The 21,309-nt window shown below is 40.6% G+C and overlaps 1 protein-coding gene across 1 annotated transcript in view; it reads right to left on the bottom strand.

The window, feature by feature from the left end:
* The window catches only part of LOC104511634 (centromere protein J-like), a 35,698-nt gene extending 15,897 nt beyond the window's left edge, over positions 1–19,801 (bottom strand). The window contains exons 1-8 of the mRNA XM_010154329.1: positions 19,748–19,801; positions 17,235–17,331; positions 12,417–12,558; positions 10,878–10,989; positions 8,616–10,002; positions 7,281–7,404; positions 3,472–3,637; positions 1,043–1,258 (exon numbers count right to left, since the gene is read on the bottom strand). Coding sequence (XP_010152631.1) covers positions 1,043–1,258; positions 3,472–3,637; positions 7,281–7,404; positions 8,616–10,002; positions 10,878–10,989; positions 12,417–12,558; positions 17,235–17,331; positions 19,748–19,801 — 2,298 coding nt within the window. The remainder of the gene's footprint in view (positions 1–1,042; positions 1,259–3,471; positions 3,638–7,280; positions 7,405–8,615; positions 10,003–10,877; positions 10,990–12,416; positions 12,559–17,234; positions 17,332–19,747) is intronic.
* Positions 19,802–21,309: the final 1,508 nt, after the last annotated feature.

Below are 21,309 nucleotides of genomic sequence, written 5' to 3'. Positions count from 1 at the left end.
CCTAGGAGTAAATGGCTCGATTTTATTTTCCCCTAGGTTCAGCTACTCTGCGGAAGAGTAGGATTCATCTCACCAGACTGCACCATGTAGAAGATCATTGTTTGTTCCAGTCACCTTGACTGCACATAGGATGAAACTGATCCCTCTTTAAAGACACATATTTTTCTCCCTTGAATACACAGGGAGATGAAATGATCCACTCAAACCAGACTTATGTCTTTTGAATTCTAGACTGAACCATTTAATCTCACCATCTTACACAGGAGACAGATTTCCTGTCTCCTGTGTAAGAAGTAGGTAACAGCATTCATGTCCCTTCCTTTAACTCCCTTAAGTAAAGTTACTCAGTTACATAATAAGGTGACAAGTAACCCAACAAGTATATTAAACACATGGGATACTGAATGAGAAATGACAAGAGAATCTTTACGTCTATGATTAAATAATTTCACTTTCAGAAGATCACCAGAGACATTTACACTAACCATCTATATTTTCCACCCTGATTGTCCTTCCTGCTCCACCCCAGTATAACTCCTATTCGGAAGTACAATCTGTCCCTTTATAAGGCAGGCGACTGATAGTGTTTTCTTCCCAGAAAATTTACGTCACAAAACAAGAACTGAAATGAGATTTAAAAAAAGGTCTCATTATACCTATTGCCAGAAACCAGCCTGCACCTGGCTGAAGAGCTGTTGTATTAAAAAGGTGAACGGTGTTGCATACATAAAGAGTAGAGTGCATTTCAGGAGACTTCAATTGTCTAACTTAGGCATGGAATGTACATTAGTTATCTAGATATCTGCCCTGATATAAGTGTCTAAGAGAGTTTGGCAGAATCATCACCTCATGGATATGTAAGGCTGAATGGAAGAAGACTACACAAGGAGGATGTTTTAACATAGCTTTCTACAGACCTGATTTCCCCCCTTCAGGTTAAGCGTGGCAGGAATGGAGGAACAGTATTCACACATAACAACTCCAAAGAAATACTACTCCTGATTTTTTCAGACAGTATTAAACAGATAATATCTTCCAGTACCGGAGTCTCTGCTTTTCTGTCCATGAAATTCACAGCTTCTGGGTTTTTTTCTGCTTTCCATCTCTGATGTTCTGAAGCTCTGAGCTCATCTCGAAGCTCCATGTTCTGCCTGGTCAGCATCTCAACCTGGTCTCTCAGATTGCTGTAGGCAGCATGCCAGGAGGACTCATTTCTCTTGAACTCCTCCTGCAGTCCAGCAATCTCCTGTTTTAACATCTACCAGCAGAAAAAAAGCGTGCCATGTCATTGCCCGCTCTGGACTAGGCATGCCCACCTTATACAGCCCAAAGGAAGCATGGAGTCTTTTGCTCTGCGTAAAGGTCTACAGTATAAAGGTCTTCAATATAAAAAGAACATGTTTCAAATGATTTCTTAAAAAAAAAAAAAAACACCAAAAAAAAGCCCACCCAAACCAACATAAAACCACTACCCCTCAAACTCCTATATTAAAAACAAAACCATTGTTACAAAGTGACAAAGTGTCACTCGATGAGTGAAGGGAAATCAGGAAATGCAAAATAATCATGCAAACAAACACCATTAAATGTGAATGTTTTGGGTTTTTTTTAAATGCAAAAATACAAGGTATATTTTAATGACAAAAATGTCAGTTCGTCAGATCTTCATATAGTGATCAGGTCACATGAATAATGACATGGTCCTTACAAACAGCAGGGGATTACAAAGGTGTAATCTTCAGCTGCTTTCAGGAAAATGAAATTGATGAAATTCGGTGCATTTTGGAGAGGACGTTTCTGTATACATACATCTCCATTATTTTTCCCTACTCCCTTCTCCTTTCCTCTCTCGTGTGGAGGCCAATACTGAGTCTTTTTCCTTCAGAGCACTCATTCTGGATACCATAAATGGAATATTGGTGGAGTTCAGCTAGAAATGTGCAGTTTGCTCCATAGTCAGCCAATTGTCACATGCAACCCTTTCCTACTTCCCCTTCACTTTTATATCTGCCTACTTTTGTCCTCATCACAATCATTTCTTTGCTGTGAGCTGCCTGGTCAGAATTTGGCACATTCAGTGGCCATTTTCAAGAAGAAGCAGACTTCTGAACTTGGGAATCACTCAGATAAGTGACTCAAAGTGTTCTGTAATTGTTTTGTGGAAAATCAGAGCTTTGAACCTGTACTCATGTTACCAGATGGGAACAAGAGATTAAAACAATTCTATCAAACTTCATCTCTAAGGCTAGACCTAGTCAGGAAACACAGTTATTCCCTGGCAGAAATTCTAACAATTTTTTTTAAATCCTGAATGGAAAGAAAGCTGATGTTTCAAAATAATGTGCTGAGAGGACATTCAAATTATTTTTAATTCAAAATACTAAAATAACTTTACTGAAACAAGTAATTTATAATTTCCTGTTGTAAATATTGCCTCTACAGGAATATGGAACAACAGCAGAGGAAACACTCACTATGTGTATGGTAGAAAAATATGTATTTCAAATATATACAAATGAAAAAGTAAGTATAGAAAGTTTGAAAAAAGTACTAGCTTCTCAGTTTTATTTGCTCTGAAACTTTTCTGTTCAAGAAAATAATTGAAATTGTCAGTTTGCTGTCAAATATATCAGTTTGGTTTAGATATCATTTTGCAGCAGAACATTGTTCCAGACATTGCTGAGCATTACCATAGCCTACTCTTTTATCCTATCAAAATATAGCTTTCAGCTGCCCCCGTCTCTGTTTCTTTCTTTTCTTTATCATCAATTCTTCTAGAAGATTACTTAAAGTCACATTATGTCTAGCTGTTTTTAATAGGGATAATACCCCCAGATATTCAGATATTCCTTTCTCACTAAGGAGACAGAGATAGAAGATTCAGATTGAATCCCCTAAAGAAACTAGAAGAAACCATAATAAATGACCCAGGGATGTTATTAGGCAGGTTAGGTTGTTAGATAAACAGCTAGATATCATCAAAATAGCTCAAAGCCAAAGGTCAGGATAGTTTAAAGTAAAAAAATAACGAACTCCCAGCTCATGGATGAGAACAGAGAATGATGGCAAATAACTGTACCACTGGCACAGTGGATCTTCACAAAAGACGTGAAACCCACTATGGCAGGAGTTGGAAATTTTTGAAGAGCCAGCTGAGAGCTGGGCAAATCAGTACAAGGAATTATAAGGAATGTGTGAACCTCCCAACCTTCCTTAAGAAATAGAAGGAACAACCTGATTTTTTTCTTATTAATAAAAAAAAAAGTGGGTTGTACATTTAAAACACAAAGCAAAGCAATATCTTATTAAAATAAAAATATTTTTACTGTACACAGAACTGTCCTCAAGAAGTAGCATGAATAATTGGCCATCTGTGACAAATGGAAGGATGCAGGTACTACCATACGATGCCTGCATGGAAGGATATTAGTTGATAAGAACTGCATATTTATTCTACAGAAGACAGCTTACTTGTATTTCTTCTGATTTCCCATTTTCTCGGGTGACACTAGCTGTTCCTTTGAACTTTCTATGGGCATTTTTTTCTTTCTGCAGTCGGTGAATTTGGTATCTATTGTATTCCAAAGGGTGAGTCAGCTCCTGGCTCCTGAAAGTCTTGAGCTGGTCCACTGGTGTTCTGTTCAGAAGGTAAACAAAAGGTATGAAGTTGACATAAGTACTATAATGAAGGACTGTCTTCAGGTGCATCTTCTTTAGGCATGTTTTTTGTAGGGCTTGGGCATGTCCCATATATGCTGATACTGCTGGGAGTGGCAGCAAGTAACCAGCACCCGTCAAAATTGAGGTCCTTCAGCACTGGGAACACTCAAGCATGTGTTCAGCTGCAGAATTTGTTCTATTGAGCATATGGAAACAATTCTCATTGAAATTTTCTGACAACGTAATGACCATGAACTTTGAGGCTTTTAAATACGTTTTCTGTTCAGAGAGATAGCTAAATTAGGGCAGACCTGCAGAAGGAACAGCTTGTTCCCTGGTATTGCACCTATGAGGCACTTCATCATGCAAGGCTGGGGACTGAGCTGTATTTCCAGCAGCCAAGTCATTACTACAGATCAGAACAGCTATGGACCTGAATGGAAGGGAATAAAGTACTTGACTTTCCATAGTTAAATATATTCCAAGAGTTCAGTGTGGGAGCTCAGAAAAGGTTTTGCCTTTGAACTCAATGTCTTAAGTCTGGAGTGGTCTGAAAGTGAACTTAAAACTCAAAGAGGGGAAGAGTATAAATCTTTACATATCCTCAAACAGAGCATATTTGTATGACTGTGATCCAGCTGCTTAGTTCATTTTTAATATGATATTCAATTATTTGTTAGCTTCCTGCTTCAGCTCACTTCATGACATACAGCCACCATCTGGCCACCACTATTATGCGAAAAGCAACACGAGCTACGGGAGGGAGTCATGACCTCACGTTTTCCTCTCAGTAATGGACTGTAGCACTTCAACAGAAAAACATGAAAGTTCTCAAAGATATAAGCGATAAATGAACACCACATATCCTGCTGTTCTTTACAGTTCATTACCTAATTTTTTTTTTTTTGTTTGTTTTTGTTTTTGTTTTCTATCCTAAATAAGCCTGTCTACTATGCTGGTTAAAGGCATGCTTAAAAAACAAAAAAAATCTCAGCAATAGTCAATAGAAGTAATAATTCTCCTCATGTTAGTGCAATTAAATTAGAAAATATAGCCCATCTGTGATTATGGCCAGCCTACCACTGCTCCATATCCAGACCAGTTGCCCTGTGAAATACAACATACCAGAACGAAAGCAAGACAAGATCTATATATGACATCTTCCACTGAAGACTGAACAGTGCTGTCTTAGGTTTCTTGCAACCTGTCAAAAAAAATCCAGGTGGCTATTTCTTCCTGCATCTCAGCTGATATCAACCTTTTCATACCTGCACCAGAGTTACATCTGTACAAATTAACCACTCAGAGCTGGAGCATGAACCCAAGTGTGCAGTTGTCCAGAGCGCCATACTGCTAGCATGGCTGTTGGTCTTGTCATCAGCCATCCAGCACTGCACTAGGCCATGCCAAGCAAGGTTTGGAGGTTAGTGCAGGCCAGGGATCAGGTCCAGGAGGCAGCTCGGATGCAGCCACTCAGGTCTGCAGCATAAGACAGGTTAGTCGCATGGAAGTGTTCTTCTGTGCCTCTTCATCTCAAGGCTAGGAAACAGACCCTGGCCTGAGGAAATGTAGTAACCAAGGACAACAGGAGCACACACAATTCATCTTTGGAGCCTCTGATAATCAGTTCATACCCCAGCTATAAATTGCATTCAGTACTACAAGGAAAGTATGTATAAAAATATGACAAACAAGCTGTCCCTGTTGAAGGAACAAGGAAATAACCATCACTGTATCCTCTGACTGACGCCAAGAGCCAGCAGCAGCTACCTCAGTGCTGTAGGAGTAGAGCCACAGGCTGCTGCTGTGAGCACTGTCCAGGCTCCGTTACGCACCAGATACACACAACACGCTACATCTTGGCTGTTTTCACCCTCTTGCCTACATTATTTGAGCCTGCAAAGGTCTGCAGACAAAGTGCTTGGAAACGAAATAACAGACTGGGCAGGTCCAGGCATGTGGTGCTGCTCTCAAAAGGATTTTCATTGCTTTCAGTGAGCACAACTTCTCAACATGGCACAAGTGAAGTGCTGTCGGTATGGTGACCATCTTGTGTTCCTAACAGGGTTACTGGTTTAAAAATACAAAGCAGATTCTCGGATTGCATAAATTAGCACAGGGCCAACCCAGTCAAGAAGGGTAAGTTGCCTTTTGCAATTAGTTTTAGCTCATAAATCAGAAAAAGTGAGTGAAAAGATGTACGTGCTATACTAGGCAGGCATTTTTAGGCAAAAATATGTGTGTAAATGCTAGGAGGTACTATGGATAATGACATGAATAACTCTTCCATGGAAGAGTCTTTTAAAAACCTGCTCTATTGTGAAAAAATCAAAGCCCTGTCATCTCTGAGGCAGCACTGTCAGCAGGCAGAGAATGCAGTTCTGGCAGAGTACAGCACTGCAGCAATTCTGCACTAGTACATCACTCCACAGCCAACACTTACACCAGTAAAAGTAAAAGCAGCAGCTAAGTTCATGTTATGAACTGCCAAATCCCACAGATATTCACATCTGGAACACCTACAAGTGTCAGCCAGAGATCATCTTCCAACACATCCACAAGATCACAAACAAGAAGGATCTTTAATGAAACCATTTAATACACTGAAAGTATTTTGCTGAAATACAGCTATAGGAGGTAATGATACAAACTGATCATTCAGAAATATCCTTCGGCACTAATCCCATGGTCTTTGAAATCAAACTGAATGAAAAAGCAAGTGTGAAAAATAATTTCTTACTTTTCATTATATATTAAAATTAAAATCCAAATCAACAAATTATGCTAATTTGGTACTAGCAAAGACAAAAAGGGAAAGAATATCTCCTATGTTTACAGTAGATGGTACTGAATGATTTTTAACAGATTTCATCACCTTAAAAATACATATTTGATTTGATGTGATTGTAAGAATGCTCAATTTATATTAGAGGCATTTGCATAACCTGTAATTACAGTTGTGAAGGTGTTTCCTTTCCAAACCCCATCGTTTCCAAACTTATTTCTTGCAGGAATTTTGCAGTAAAAAAATATTTTCCTTCTATTAAGATGTAAACCAAACCTGAACAGTTGACAACATTTAATAATTACAAATTTAAAAAAGCAACTATTGAATTTTCAAGTTTTTCATTTATATGGTACCAAATGCCTCCTCAGCCTAGTCTGAAGATAGGTATTCCTGAAATAACAATGCTGTTGGCACTGACGTATGCTATACAGTTCTGGTGAACTTCGCAAATATGGGCTACCCTGATGTGAATGTGGTATGAGAATTTTATCCTTGACTTCATCAGAGGCCTGATCCCATAAAACAAATTATCCTGAGTTCTTACTGATTTCAGTGTAAACTGAAGATTTTAAGCACCTCATAAAAAGCATTTGGCATTACTCAGCTTTGAGACCCAAACTGCACCTGTGGTTTCAGAGTTGGCCTCCTCCAGTTAGGTGCTTTGCTTTTAATCTGGACAGCTGAGTAAGTGTTTCAGTTCAGAGACAACACAGATGCCCTCGAACAGAAGCTAGCTAATAAGTCAGAATTTAACAGCCTGATTTTAAGGATCCTGAAGGAAATATTTAGCTTACTGCACACATGAATAAATTACTGGTGTATGCAGATTTACCTGCGAAAGTGTGTTGCTTTCTCTTGTTCTTCTTTCACCTGAGTCAGTGAAGGGGTTCCTCTGGGGTATACACCAGTCTCTAATCCTCTGGGAAGTATGTTCTGGGTTTCTTCTATAAAGACATCTACGTTAGTACACAGAACTTTGTGAATATTTGTGAACCTTCTCTATGTGTTTAAAACCACAGGCTGCAAAAGTGCAGTAAGCTTTATTGCTTAATCTATCAAAAAAAATTAATGTGTCTTTGCCCAATTATGCAAGTGTTTATATTACATAATACAGTAATGCAGTATGTTATATGATGTACTATATAATATATTATATATTACAAGTAGTGTAATCCAAGCCCTACAGATCATTATAGGTGAGACTGATTTGGGGATATACTGGTGTCAGTAGCTGAATTCCTTTTCAGGAATGTGACTGCCACGTGATAGTTCAACCTTATTTGGAGTGTAACTTTCAGAGAGGCCTGAGGAACCCTTTTTTAAACAGCAGGCTGACGTAGAGTGCGCTTAGCAGGTTGTGACAGAGCAATTGAGAGCCATCAGAAGTGAGTATTTCTGCCCCAGCGATTACTGCAGGCAGCACAACTGATTTTGACTGATCCTACATGAAGAGACAGCCAATGGGTTTGGGATGAGGAGTCAGTGTTAGGGAAGTCCTTCAGTGGAAACTAAGAGAGAAGAAAAGTCAAGAACCAGTTTAACAAAAAGGACTAGACCCTGCTCAAGCAGGATAACATTTCATTGCCACAAGTAAGATCACTGGGCCAGAAGGCTGGAAAGATTGGTTGACCAAAGAGCTGGGACCACATTCAGGACAAGCTGAGTGAATATGTTCTTAGGAAATCATCATTTTCCACTGATGCGAGGCTCTTTTTTCTTGGGAATGAAGCATGCAAGTGTGAGAAATTATTTTGCCCACATTTTTTAAAATCACATTATCTCTGAGAAGGGTAAATAGAAAATGTAAACATCTCACTGTCAAGGGGTCAGTGGGAGGAACATTCCTAAGTTACAGGAAAATGTAGCACTGACTCCAGAGGCTCACTGAACCTCTCACCTGTCTCGTGGGGTCAAAAGTCTGCATCTGAAAGTGCGACTCCAGCAATAGACTTAGGAAAAATAGAGAGTGATGATGAAGAGCCAAACATAACAAGGGGGTTGCAGATATATCTCTCCCCTCTTATCATTTTTTTCTGTTTTAGGACTAAGAAATACTGACAGAACTGGGCAAACACCTAGAGAGCACAGGCAGAATGAGTCATAAATCCAAGAGGATTTTTTTCCTCTATGGAAAGTAAATGTAAATCAAAACTCAGGTAGCTCTTACCTAATTTGTCTGTAAACAGATTTTTCTGTGGTTCTTCCACTGCAGGGGTTTCTTTAATCTTGAAAGCAGGAATCTCACCAGCCACTGTTGGGGATGCCAGATACTGTTTTTTAACGTCCTTGGCCCTATTCTCATTCTTTGATCCAGGCTTATGCTCTCTCCTTTTTGATCTTGTGAGATGAAGTAGGGACTGCTGAAGAGAAGTGTGAGTCTTGCTCCCTTTCAGCCTGAAGTCCCCGGTACTGGAATAGCAGCTGCTTGTGTTGCAGGAGAGACCTTGTTGTCTTGAGATCGCTTGAATATCTTGTTTCCTTGGGTGTGAGCTGCTGAACATTTTAGCAGACATTTTTTCAGTTCCACTGGGCTCATCGCTAGCGTAATCACCATCAGAGAGATCCAAATGCCCGTCAGTACAATCTACTCCCTGAGGATGATGCTGGGGGGGATACTGGGCATGGTGAGATTTGGGGTCATCATCACTGCTGGAGGATAAGCAGCTTGACTCACAGGACAAAGATGCAACATGCCCTTTCCTTTGCCACTCCTGCCGCAAGTTCTCCACAGCCTCAGGTGAGCTAGGTGTAATTTTTACTATCTTGTCATTGACCATCTTAAACCCAGTATGGATTTGACTCTTGCTTTCTGAGCTCTGGCTCCCCAAAACAAGTTCCTGTGGGCACATTGGAACCCACTTCTGAGTCTGTGTGAATGCAGGGCCTGCACTCCACTCTGCTTCCTTGATGTGATCTGTTTCTAAATCCTCAGGTAAAGAATGTGTTTTCAAGACTTCCAAGGGGGCGTTTGCTCCCCCTGTGAGATGACCCTTGAGAAGCTGATCCACCCTACCTAGGTCCTTTTGCAGACTACCCTCCACAGGTCTTGCATCAGTTTTGCCTGCTTGCCCTAGAGAATCCATATGATGAGTTTCCCTTTTCTCACCTTCCTGTAGGTTCATTTCTGCTACTGTTTGAGGACATGGTTGCAGCATTTCAGGCCACCTTCTCTGTGGTAAGTCAACAGGATTTTCCTTTGCATCTTCCTTTCTCCCAATCACTTCTTTTTCTTTTGCACTTTCCTCAACTACTTTTGCTTCAGAGTCAGTCTGAGCCTTTATCTCCCACTCAGCTAAGGCACAGTCTGCTTTTTTTCCATGTGTACCCACCTGCATGGAGCTACTGACCTGCAGATTTAACTGAGAACAGTCCCCCGGCTGCAGTACGTCTGCATCCATTTGGCTAGGCTGGGAAAAATGACCCAAATAGTTCAAACCAGCTCTTCTGGGATGCTTGCTGTCTTCTTTAAAAGGCTTCTGTTTACTTTTTTTGAGTCTTGCCATACCTTCTTTTCGTTTCAGAAAAGCCTTCCGAGGTGTTACTTTTGCCTTGCTCTGAAAAAAACACCAAAAATCCTGACAATCACAGTCTGAGAATCAGCCTCCAGAAAAGAAGATATTGATGATAACTGAAAAAGCTGAGACACTGGAAGTCTTAAAGACACTGGCTATGGATGACTGAGTATGTAAGTAACAGTCCCGAGACTGCAGGGAAGGTACGAGAACTTTTTGAAGCAGTAGGTTAGTAAAGTCAGATGGTTAAGATGGTGCTAAGTGTTTATATGGTAGAAGATGAGAAAAGCTGTCTGTCTTTGATTTTAGAGGAAGCTTGAGTGTTTTTCACAATGTGACACAGAATTATATACATGCATCAGTTTAAGATGTTATTTTGCCAGGGAGATTTAAAGAAAATTCCTGGGTGATGAAATGTGCATCTTCCAAGTCAACAAGCCTAACAATGTGCCGAGTCTGACACCTAGAGGTGTCAGACATAAACTCATCTCTAACTATACATAAGGCAAAAACCAGAACAGTATTACTGTACTTGGCCCTTGTAAACAAACTGTATTTGGAAATGCCCCCATTTTTGTATAAGTGACACATGAGGGACTGCAAGGACCACTTATTATGAAATGAACTATCGGAATCAACCTTGAGGTCTAACTTAGCTAAGTATGTTGAGACTCAGGCACAAACTATGACACAGAAATTGTGTGGAAAGAGAAGAATCCAGTTGGAAACAGTGGGGAATATGACTGTGACTGAGTAACAAGGTTTTTTTTTTTACTTTTGGGAAAAATTTTTCAGTATCACATGAAAGGACAGTGTGAAAATGTGCTGTGATGCAGTAAGCCCAAACAGAGCCCACACAATAGCCAAGCCCATGAGAACTTGTCAAAACCAAAGTGAATGCACCGATGGCATAGTACCTGCTGCTCCTTCTGCTGTTTTTCTATGAGATGATGATTGCCTACTTTAAGCTGTCCTTCAACAAATTCTTGAGAAGTCTTCTCTCTAATACCAATTGCTGGTGTGATTGGCCTAGGCAAGGAACAAGAAGGTACTTATTTGTAAGGTTCTCCAATTAGCTTTCTTTTGATAATTATCACAGAGCTGATGTTGAGTTTAGAACTGAAATGTTCACTGCAATTTTTTTTTAAATGTGAAGCATGTTAGCAAAGGGCCCACTATTATGTAACATCTAAGTCTCACTTTAACTCATCCTCGTCTAGACTAAACATTAATTATGCTTTTAGCAGGTAAAATTTTTTGGCTAGTATCAATGACTCTTTAAAAATAGAAAATAGTCAAAAGGAAAATTATTTCAGGGATCTTTTCCAGACTGGAGCTGGTTACAGTCACAAAAAACTCACTAACTCTCTGACAGAGTGGTTTGGATTAGCTGGTGAAGAGTGATAGAGGAGAACAATAACGTCTATAATGTTGCAGAGGGACAAACTGAACACTGGCTCAAAATGAGGCATAATACAGCATACATGAACATATCTTATTTCATTGGAAATGCACTTAGAGCCTTAATTTAGTCAGTAATAATTTCTACTGAATAATAAAAAATCCTGAGTTTAACGGAGGTACTGGTTATGCAGCACTTGACTGTTCTTTCTATACCCCACCTCCACATAACACCACTGTGCCATGGATAATCTTTCATCTGGCTCTGTCTGTTAGCATGCAGCATGGCCTAATAGGATTAGATTTATAGAGCAAAACTCTTGTTGCTGACGACTCGGCATTAGACAATAAGCATTTCAGAGAAGTTTACTTCAAGCCAACGATAGCTGGTCCTACAGTGAAAATGTCACGAAGAGCTGGAGTACATTCCATGCTTTAGTTTCATCCAGTTCTTGTTAAGACCACAATGTGATCCAAGGCACAAGTGGGGGTAAGTGGGAGACAGATTTCAGAACTCCCTTGGTACAACTGTGCTGGTACAACTCCTTTTGCAATGTAGTGACTAACCAGATCAGAGAACTGATCCGTGTTAAAAGATACATTTCTCCTCTCTCCAGATGATTTTAACAGGGATTACTTCTCTGACCTGTTGACTATACAGGCACATTAAAAATTGATCCTGGTACAGCTGAAGAGGTACAACAAGGATGAGAATAAGTGAGCTACTCAGGCAGATGCTGCCATCACAAAATGTTGGCCACTGCAGAAGAAATGATGGCATAACACAAGATGTTCTCTCCCTGTCATATTTGGCCTTACTTCTATCTTTTGAAGACCATAGTTACAAACCCAGTTCACTTAAATTGGTAAATCAGCATCTTATTATATAGATCAACTGCCAGGCCCTAGACCTCTCCAATCTCTGCCCATGCATACCTACCGCTTTCAAGCAAAGGAAAGAGCTTCTGCCTTGCAAATATAACATATGCAGTATGTGTACAATCAAGGAAAACATGCTCTTGTCGCTTGACTGACTGATTAAGATCATTTCTCACCTGTCTTCTATGTTTCCAGTCTTTATCTTAACCTCTATGCCAAAGGGAGATGAAGAAATTTCCTCCTTTACTTGTTCTCTTTGTTGTTCTTTGACAGCAGAAAAAGTTTCAGGGGAAATTCTTTCTTTTAATTGATGGTTATCTAAGCAGCAGGAAAAGGGGCAATGAAAACAAAGCCCTTATGAAATGAATAAATGAAAAATAAACATAATAAAATAAATTGGAAATGTTTTTATTTTCAACAACATATGCAAGATTCATATTTTTGAAAACACTTCATAAAATACAATTGAATAAAGTAGGTGGAAGGATGCAATCCATGAAAAAATAAAAAGGGGACCCTGATCCTGAAGTCTAGTTGCTGGAAATAAGAAAAAGTCAAATGATATGATTTTTACTCCTTTGAACTAGAGATCTGTGGTGCTTGGGTAATGTGCTTACTGCAGAACATAGCAGTGGAGACACTTTGTTAGACAGTACTGAACTACTCATGTGTCTGTAATTATGTGACCTGCAAGCCAGTTCATTAAACAGTTTAACAACCAGTATTTGTACACAGGAGACTTTCTAACTGTGTGTTTTCTATTCTGTTTCACAAAAGTGCAAATTTGTACATCCTCCTATGGAAGCTCACTGCCTACATTTGCTATGACAAGAAGGCTTCCACTTAAATTAAACCTTTTTTCTAAGTGTCAGCTAATGGAGATTTGCCTGTTTAGTTCAAGTTAGGCCTGTCAGCTGGAGCAAAAAGCCTTTATTGGCTCATTCATACTACATACTGTTTCTGTAGCCAGGAACTATAATAGCTCACTTCATCACATTAATGCACCCAGTGTGACTGACGTCCTTTACAACATACTGAAAGGACTTTCTGGTCCAACAACAGGAATACACCTCACCTTCCCTCACCTTCTTCCAGCTACACATCAAAAATCTTCAGTCTGACAAGAGACAAGCAGTGCTATTTCTTCAACCTTCTCACCTGCCTTGCACCAGAATACAGTGGAGGAGGCAGAGGTGACACAGCAGGGTGACGGCAACAAGGGACACAGAACCCATGTGTCCTTCCGCACAGTAAAATGTGAGTGGCTATGCTGTCTCCAGAATATTCTAATAGGAGAGGTGCCTCGCCACTGTAATTTTCAACTAGTTCTTCCCAGTGCAAGGCAAGAACAATGTGTCCAAGTAGCTGTGCAACTCACCTTTGCTTTCTTTTCTGTTCTCTTCTTGAGCATCTTGTCTGGAAAGTTTTTTTGTGGGGCTCTCAGTACACTGAAGCAATGGCTCAGTGCTTATCCCTTTAAGTAAGAATGGGAAGTGTTATACAAGCTGTTGGTACACTCATGTTTATGTTTCCAGCAGTAAAAACCCACACTTGTCACAACAGTCAGGGAGGTCTCCGTTCAGCCCAGTCCTCAAGCACACCTTCAGCTGAAGCATATTTCAAAGGCAACTGCACTGACCAGCTTCCAGTCAGGAGTTAACCCGATGTACTAAGGCCTCTGCACCTTCAAGCCTTAGTTTTATACCCACGAAGCATGCCTAAGTCAGCCCAACTGTAAAAAAGCAGTCATACTTCCCTGTGTGTGTTCTTGCTCCTAGGTTCCTGCTGTCCTCATCCACACCCTACCGTTTGTTCTGGCAGAAGTATTTCTGAAGTGCTCCGATAAACTTTACTGGGCAACTGACCCAGGTCCAGGTTCACCCAGAAAGAAAGTAAAAGTGCCAGGCAGAAGATGGAGACAAGACCCTTTCAGTGAGGGTACTGGTCCTGAGCTAGCATGAAGAATATGGAATTAAAGTTTCAGTTGTACTATGGGACTGTCTCACAGCATCCCAATCCAGTCTTGCTATAAATGTTCAAAGGAATCCAGGATGCAGGATTTGCATCCTCTTCCCCCTTATGTGGTTTCATTCCCACTTCTTTTTGTTCCTCTTCTCCCCATTAAGAAATCAACTTTTGATGTCTTGCAAATTACTCTTTTTTTGTTTCTCACCCTTTGGTATTTTCCCACAGAAGGTAAGGCTGGCAAAGGGTAGCGAAGAGAAGATGCCAAGTAGCAGCTTACATTGTTTTTCCTCCAAATGATGCAACTCCCTATCAATGTGAGAAACACCAAGAATGCTGACAAAGAGCAGGCCTTCTTAGCTAAAGAAACATGTCCTCTCACCTTTGGAAGCTATATCCACTTCCTATATGTATGCTTTCCCTCTAAATATAACGTACTCCCTACTTCATATAACTTAGCTTTTCTAATTTAATGACTTTCTGCTTCATGTACATCGACAAGACTCAGTTTCTCTGTCATTATGAAAGGCAGGATGACTGTGATTGAAAAAGTAAAAAAAATCACGTTTAAAACACTTTAAAAGCTTTTTTAACAAACCACCATATAAACAAAGCACCTTCCCCTGACTTCAATAAAATCAGTAACAATCATTAGCAAGGCCAAAAATTCACAGGATTTGCACAATAGTCTCAGCTCCAGATTTCCAGCACTTTTTACCCACCTGAATCTGAAAGCTGCACATGGTCTCCTGAGATTTCTGAACTGCTCTCATTTGGCATGAACAGCGGGGATCTGCTTTGCCAAGCAGAGCGCATGGGAAAGGGAGAGGCCAGTGAGCACTCCGGGCTCTCAGCTTTGGAAGAATTATCTGGTGGGAACTGGACAGGGATGAAGGTAGCCGGGAAGCATGGAAGGGATGGCATTGTGGCTACTAGGTGGGAAGGTATCCCAGGAGAAACAGAAAGGCCTAAAAAAAATTGCCAGAGAAGAAAAAATAGAGAAGCCTAAGACAAATATTTTGCACCAAACTAGAAAACTCTTGCTAAACTGGTATTACACCAAAAAAGTTTTGCTTTCTTTTTCCCTGGTGGTTTGCGTGTTCAGAGTGCAATAATCAAATTCTGGTTTTGTTATTTTATTTAAATTGTAAAATGTGCTCGCTGCAACCACCAGTCATAACCAAAAGTATCGTATGCTACAGGGATGTTGAATTAAAGAGAGTTCACAGAGTACTCCTCAGCACGTAAAACACATTTCCCCTAGGACTCCGTAAGTCCCTTAGCAGGTAAAAGTTAAGTATTGCAAAGTGTCTCTGAGGCACTCCTCAGTGCAAAAGAGGGAAGGCTTTCCTTTTAGCTCCAAATGGCTGGTTACACATTTTATTAGAACACTTCCAAGTGGAAAAGATTTAAGCAGTTCTGCACAGGGACCAGAGGCCAGGCTCACTACTTCTAGGAAAGAAACCCCTTCATAAGGTTACAAGATTGGTCTCGCTTCTTATTTTCTCTTTCCACACTGATCCCTTTCTGTCCTGTGACCTGACCTCAAGAAAAAAAACAGAGAGTGCTTGCAACTGGAATTGCCTCAGCTCCCAGATAGGGCATTTGTTGGAAGAAGGCTGATCTGTAGATTCAAATCCTGCTTGGCACAGACTCAAAGCAAATCCTGCTCACTACTTCTGGACAGGTGCTCTACCCATGCAGCTAGCAGGTGAGCAGAGCCACTTCTGTCTGTGCCACCATGTGACGTTAAAATGACAACCTGTACTTCAGTGAGGTCTTGATTTTACTGCTGGTCACTGTATTATTTCATTATATGCATGGCAATACTCAGGCAACTACCTTTATCATAATAAGAAATCATAGCCCTAGTAGTTCTTCATCTTTTAGCTCTTTAAAGCTTAATGGGACTGGGTTATGCAATGTCTTTTGGTACCCTCAACCTGCACTGCCTCGACTTACAAATGAGAAATTTCAATGCAGGTTTTGGTCAGCTTTTCATTCAAGTAATCATTTTGTCTGTGGCTTCATACGTTACCTGGATGTACCTGGTAAATATACCCAATCAGCATCCTGTCAATCTATTTCTTACTGTATGAGCTTGGTCTTGAGTTCATGATACTAACTGTACTTGCTTTCTTCAGAAATGCATCAAGTGATTTACAGCACTGGGGCAGGGGGATGAGGTTAGCATGATGCAGTGTAGCAGGACCCAAGGCACTTTCCTTCTCAAGAACCTGAAGTGGTACAACCTAACTAACAGAACACGTGACCTTCAAACAGATGTGACACTGACGTCTTTCTCGGGTGTCTCATTCCCCTCAGATTCTCCCTGCTAAAGCCAGGCCAATGCTGTCACAGGTCTACATGATTTCCCTAAGTTCTTCTTTCACCATACGGTCATGTGACAAGGAGAGTGTGCTGCTACTCTGGACAGGGTGGGAAGTGGGGGACTCCTCTTTTTCTGCTTGTTGAGCGTATTGTGTTTACTGGCAATGCCACTGCTAAAATGAAGCTGTTCAGGGAGTTGTACCATGCTGTGAGGAACAGGATGTACTATTAAAGGTAAGAGTCTATTAACAGAAGCATGGCCTGTTGACTTTCTTCCTCTTCTTTTTTCCACATAAAAACTGTAAGTTTCATAGATAGGTACAGGAAAAAAAGAATATTTTGGCTTTTCTGTAATGCTCAAGACTATACCAGTATTTTCTGCAGTACCACTCAAATCCATACTTCAATAGAAGTCTGTACAGGAGGTGTGTTATTAAACATAAAGGGTTCCACCTTATGGTTGTCCTGGAATTTTAATATACAAAAGTGGAAAGACGTGTTTTCTGGGGCTTACAGTTTGTGTATAATGTGAATGTGTGTAAACGAATGTTGTAGCATATCTGCCAGAGGAAGAGCGCCCAGCCACTGAAAACAGCTATCAACCTTCACTTTCTTTAAGGAACTGATGCATTTCACTGCTGGAGTGCAAGCATCAGCAGGTGAGGGTGCCAAAGCATCAGGAGAGATTCTCCAAGTACCTGGGTTGTAAAGTGCGATGATTTTCTGCTGTTCAGCCACCAGCCTTTGCAGCTGCTCCATCTGCTGCCTCATCACCTGGTCCTGCTGCCCTGGAGTCTGAAAATAAAATGAAGATATAGTATCAAATTACACTTCTGGATGGTTTTTAAATCAGGAGGAATCACCATTTCTGGACTTCGGGGATAGGTATTTCATTAACTTTTAATAAAGAATGTTGACATTTGTATTTAAAACTGTTGCCAACGTACAACTTAGAAGTGTACACTGACACTGCAGACACTGTGCAGGCAGTATGAGCCTTGCCATGATTGGCTACTCAACCTCACATCAGCCAGCATTTTCTTCTGGTCTATATGCTGGGGTTTCCTTCCCACAGAAGCTAAAGCACAAAAGGGAGGGAAATGTCCACCCGTGTTTTGCACCAAGAAGGTGTTAGAACAGCATCAGAGCAGATGACACCCTCAGGACAGGCTTCACTCTAAAAATTCAAAATGTGCCAGTGTCCAACATTTCATTGTTTACTGAACTATCTGATAAATGGAAATTACCAGTATTGTCGATGAAAAGCAGCTTTCAAAAGTCAATATCCACAGAGCATGTATGCAATTAGGAGGAAAGATGAGCATAGTCTGAAATTAGGGATGAAAGGATAGAAGAATAAATCCAGTCTTTGACTCCACAGAAATCTTCACTAACAGGGAGAAAGGACTGACTCTGACTAAATTGCTGCCACTAGTTTCTCAGTCCTTCTGCAGGCAAGGCACTGCCCCTTGCCTCCCTGCAGGTACACTCCTATCCAACTAGCCTTGGCCTGCTGAGTTTCCCACTTTATTTGACTCATGCTCCTGCTCATCTGTGTCTTCTGTTCTGTCCACTGGGAAGAACTACCAGAGATCAGTAGTGCAAGAGGCAGGTCTTTTTCTCTCTCTCTTTTTTTTTTTCTTTGATTAATTGTGAAGTACCAGACCTGTTCCAGAACTAAAACTTACAGCATAAAGACACCCTCATGTTGTTGCTTTGCATGGAGCTTACCAGCTCATTTTCACTCTACTGCCTCTGTCCAGTATCACTAAAGAAGCACCATGTAACAAAGCAAATAGGAAGTTCCATTTTTCTTTACTAGACTCTTTGAGAAGATTTCAAGTAATTCATGTAGTCAAATGCCAGAAGCCACCAAAGAACAAAGAGTGCCCGAGACCCAGTATCAGATTTTGTAACCAACTGTGGACAGTTTAGAATATCATGGGATACATTCTGGTCATTAAACTTACTGATCTGGTTTATGTCATCCAAGAAAAGAAGTAGCAGACTCCTGGGACTCACAAGAAGTTATCTTCAACTGCAGCCTTAACTACATTAATGCTTTCTCAACAACCAAGGAATAACAGGTTTCCTGTCCCTGTATGTAAAGTACTAAAGTCTTCATTAGACTGAGAGCTGAAGGTGGTGAGGACTCCTGACTGACTCTTAGGTATCCCCTTGAGAAGGGCAGTGCGGAATTGGATCCCAGGCCAACCTCAAAACCCAGGCCAGCAGTCCTCAGCCACAGGACATTTAGATGGTCAAGGAGCCACTACACTGGCACAGTCCAGCTGCAGGTCTCCTGACATATTGACTGAAGAACAACAGTTTTCCCAGCTCTTGTCTGTTATGCAGAGGTGGTACCAACAGTGTCAAGAAAAGAAGTCCTGAGGTGGGCTCAGGGCAAGAAGCAGACGATGCAGCCTTGTAAGCACAGGTATTTCTGGTTTTGACATCACCAAAAAATGTTGAAATTATGATAGACTTACAGTGGAGAAAATGCTGAGAACTGCCAGCACAGACACATCCTAAATAATAAATTATATAGTGCTGGAAACATAAGACTTTCTTTAAAATATGCAACTAAGGCACTCCATTGTTTACTGTCTTAGGAGAAGCACACAGAGCACTCAGTGGAAGAGATACTGTGGAGTTACACCTCTCCATCAGTTTGTCAAAACTGAGAAGAAGAGGAAGAAGTCAGAAGTGGAAAAAAAGATAAAAAATGAGGTGGATCGTGAGAAGAGGACTAATAGAAAGACATATGGAAATAAGAACATGGACACGTCCCACAGCCATTACACACATGAGAACATGCAATCTTTTTGCCAGAGGGAGATAGCGGTAAGTATCAAACAAGAGAAAAATTGATTAATTGTCTCTTGGGAAAAAGGACTTGATTGCATCGATGCATTAGGGCAGCAGCATCAGACACAGGGTTATGATACACTTCTTCCTGAAGAGGCTGCACAACTATCATAAATACACAATATGCAGTTATAAATTCAGTGATTATTTAAAGCAAACTGACCTCTTCCATGTTTTTGTAGGTGGGAGCACAATGGTTCATCCCAGGCTGTGAGGCAGGGAACAGAGAAGGAGTGAACATTTCCAAGGTGTCACTTGCATCATGAATTCCAACCTGGGCTACACTAGAAGCCAGCTTTGGAGGAAAAAAATCAGAGCTGGCCAAATAATGTAATTGCCTTACCTGCTGAAAAGTTTGGTTGTGGCCCAAGCTGTCTGTTACATTACTGTTGCCCATCATACCACTGCCTTCTGAACTGTATAAAAGTGGGCACTGTTTGCTGGAGGACTCACTCATATTCTCAGCCCAACCTGAGGATAAGGAAGGCATGACCTTCTCAATTATTATATTGGAAGATGATACCATGCTTGCCAAACCACTGGCAGTCTGCTGTGACATATGATCTTCCTCCTTCAAAGCATCTGTTTCCATGTCCTGCTTTCCAAAATCTATGTTAGGGATGTGCAGTAAAAAACACCATGAATAAATGTGTCATACTGGCATAGTAAATCCTGTTGTTAGTCTTTTTACCTTTTTCTTTTTTTTCATCCGTTACTTTTTTAGCCCAGGATGAATGTAGACTATCTTGTGACTTCAGAAACTGTAAAACATACATACATATAATCCATAGCTATATGTAAATATAAATATTTAAGGTTATATATATATATAAGCATATATAAATACACATATATAAATAACAAATGCTGTTAGAACACATGCAATTCAAAAACTCTATAAAATCACAGTAATTCTGCCAGCCAAAATGGCTTAGATGTACTGCCCGCTCTCTCACCATTAAATCCTAAAGCCTCAGACAAACAGGAACAGATGTAATTACAATAAAAACCGAAACCCAGTCACCTCTAGAAGCATTTGCCAAAGTATCCTGACCTTGTCTTTCAGCTAAATCTTCAGCCTTTAATTTCAGAGAAAGTGCTGAACATCTGAAGATGACTGAAGAAATCAGGGAATAGAGATAACAGGAGGAAACGATAAAACAAATGGCACATGAAAAAAAAAAACCCAAACAAACAAACAAAAACACCACTAGAAAATCTGATATTTAAGTAGCTCAGAAGAATGTTTATTTCAAAAAGATAGAATGACACTGCTACAGCTTGTATCCATTCTCCTTGAGACCGGTATGGCTGAGAGCTGTGCAACGCAGACGTTCCCCTCTTTAGGCACTTGGCTCCAGTCCTTCCAAGGTAGGGCCAGGCATTTGCTACTTACCTTAAAAAATTGGGGTGGGGGGATGTATTTCAGCAGCTGAAGCTAGTGAGCTCTCCCATCTTGTCTGCTTTGGGAGGATTCAAAGGTAGTTTTATTTGCACTTTTTGAGAAACATGGAGTCTTCAAGCACTTCACTCACTCGCAAGAAAATTATTTACTGCTTTCTTCCTACTGGGAAGTAAGTGGTTTGCGCAAGACGTATACACACCCTACCAGGTTCGATATTTCTTTGACAGATCCATCACGTGTAGCTAGGAAACCTTATGTTGTTTGTAGGCTTAAACTCCCTTTAGGGTAATTCGCAGTTCTACTAGAAACATCTTGGTAACCTACCGATCTAGACCAACAGAAGTCCAGGCTGTCTGGGGCAGGTGCTTGTACGCTAAAAGAACAACCCTACAGAATGGATCTTCAGTAGGAGTGAAAATAAAAGGAAGCAGATGTAGTGAAGACAGAGGACCAGGCAGGGATAGATCAGAAAGGATGGGGTAAGAAATCACATTTAAAGA

This window comes from Eurypyga helias, unplaced genomic scaffold (assembly GCF_000690775.1).
Source record: "Eurypyga helias isolate BGI_N326 unplaced genomic scaffold, ASM69077v1 scaffold6456, whole genome shotgun sequence".
Lineage (NCBI taxonomy): Eukaryota > Metazoa > Chordata > Aves > Eurypygiformes > Eurypygidae > Eurypyga > Eurypyga helias.
The sequence above is the reverse complement of the archived record's forward strand: the minus strand, read 5'-3'. Positions and strand labels throughout refer to the sequence as shown.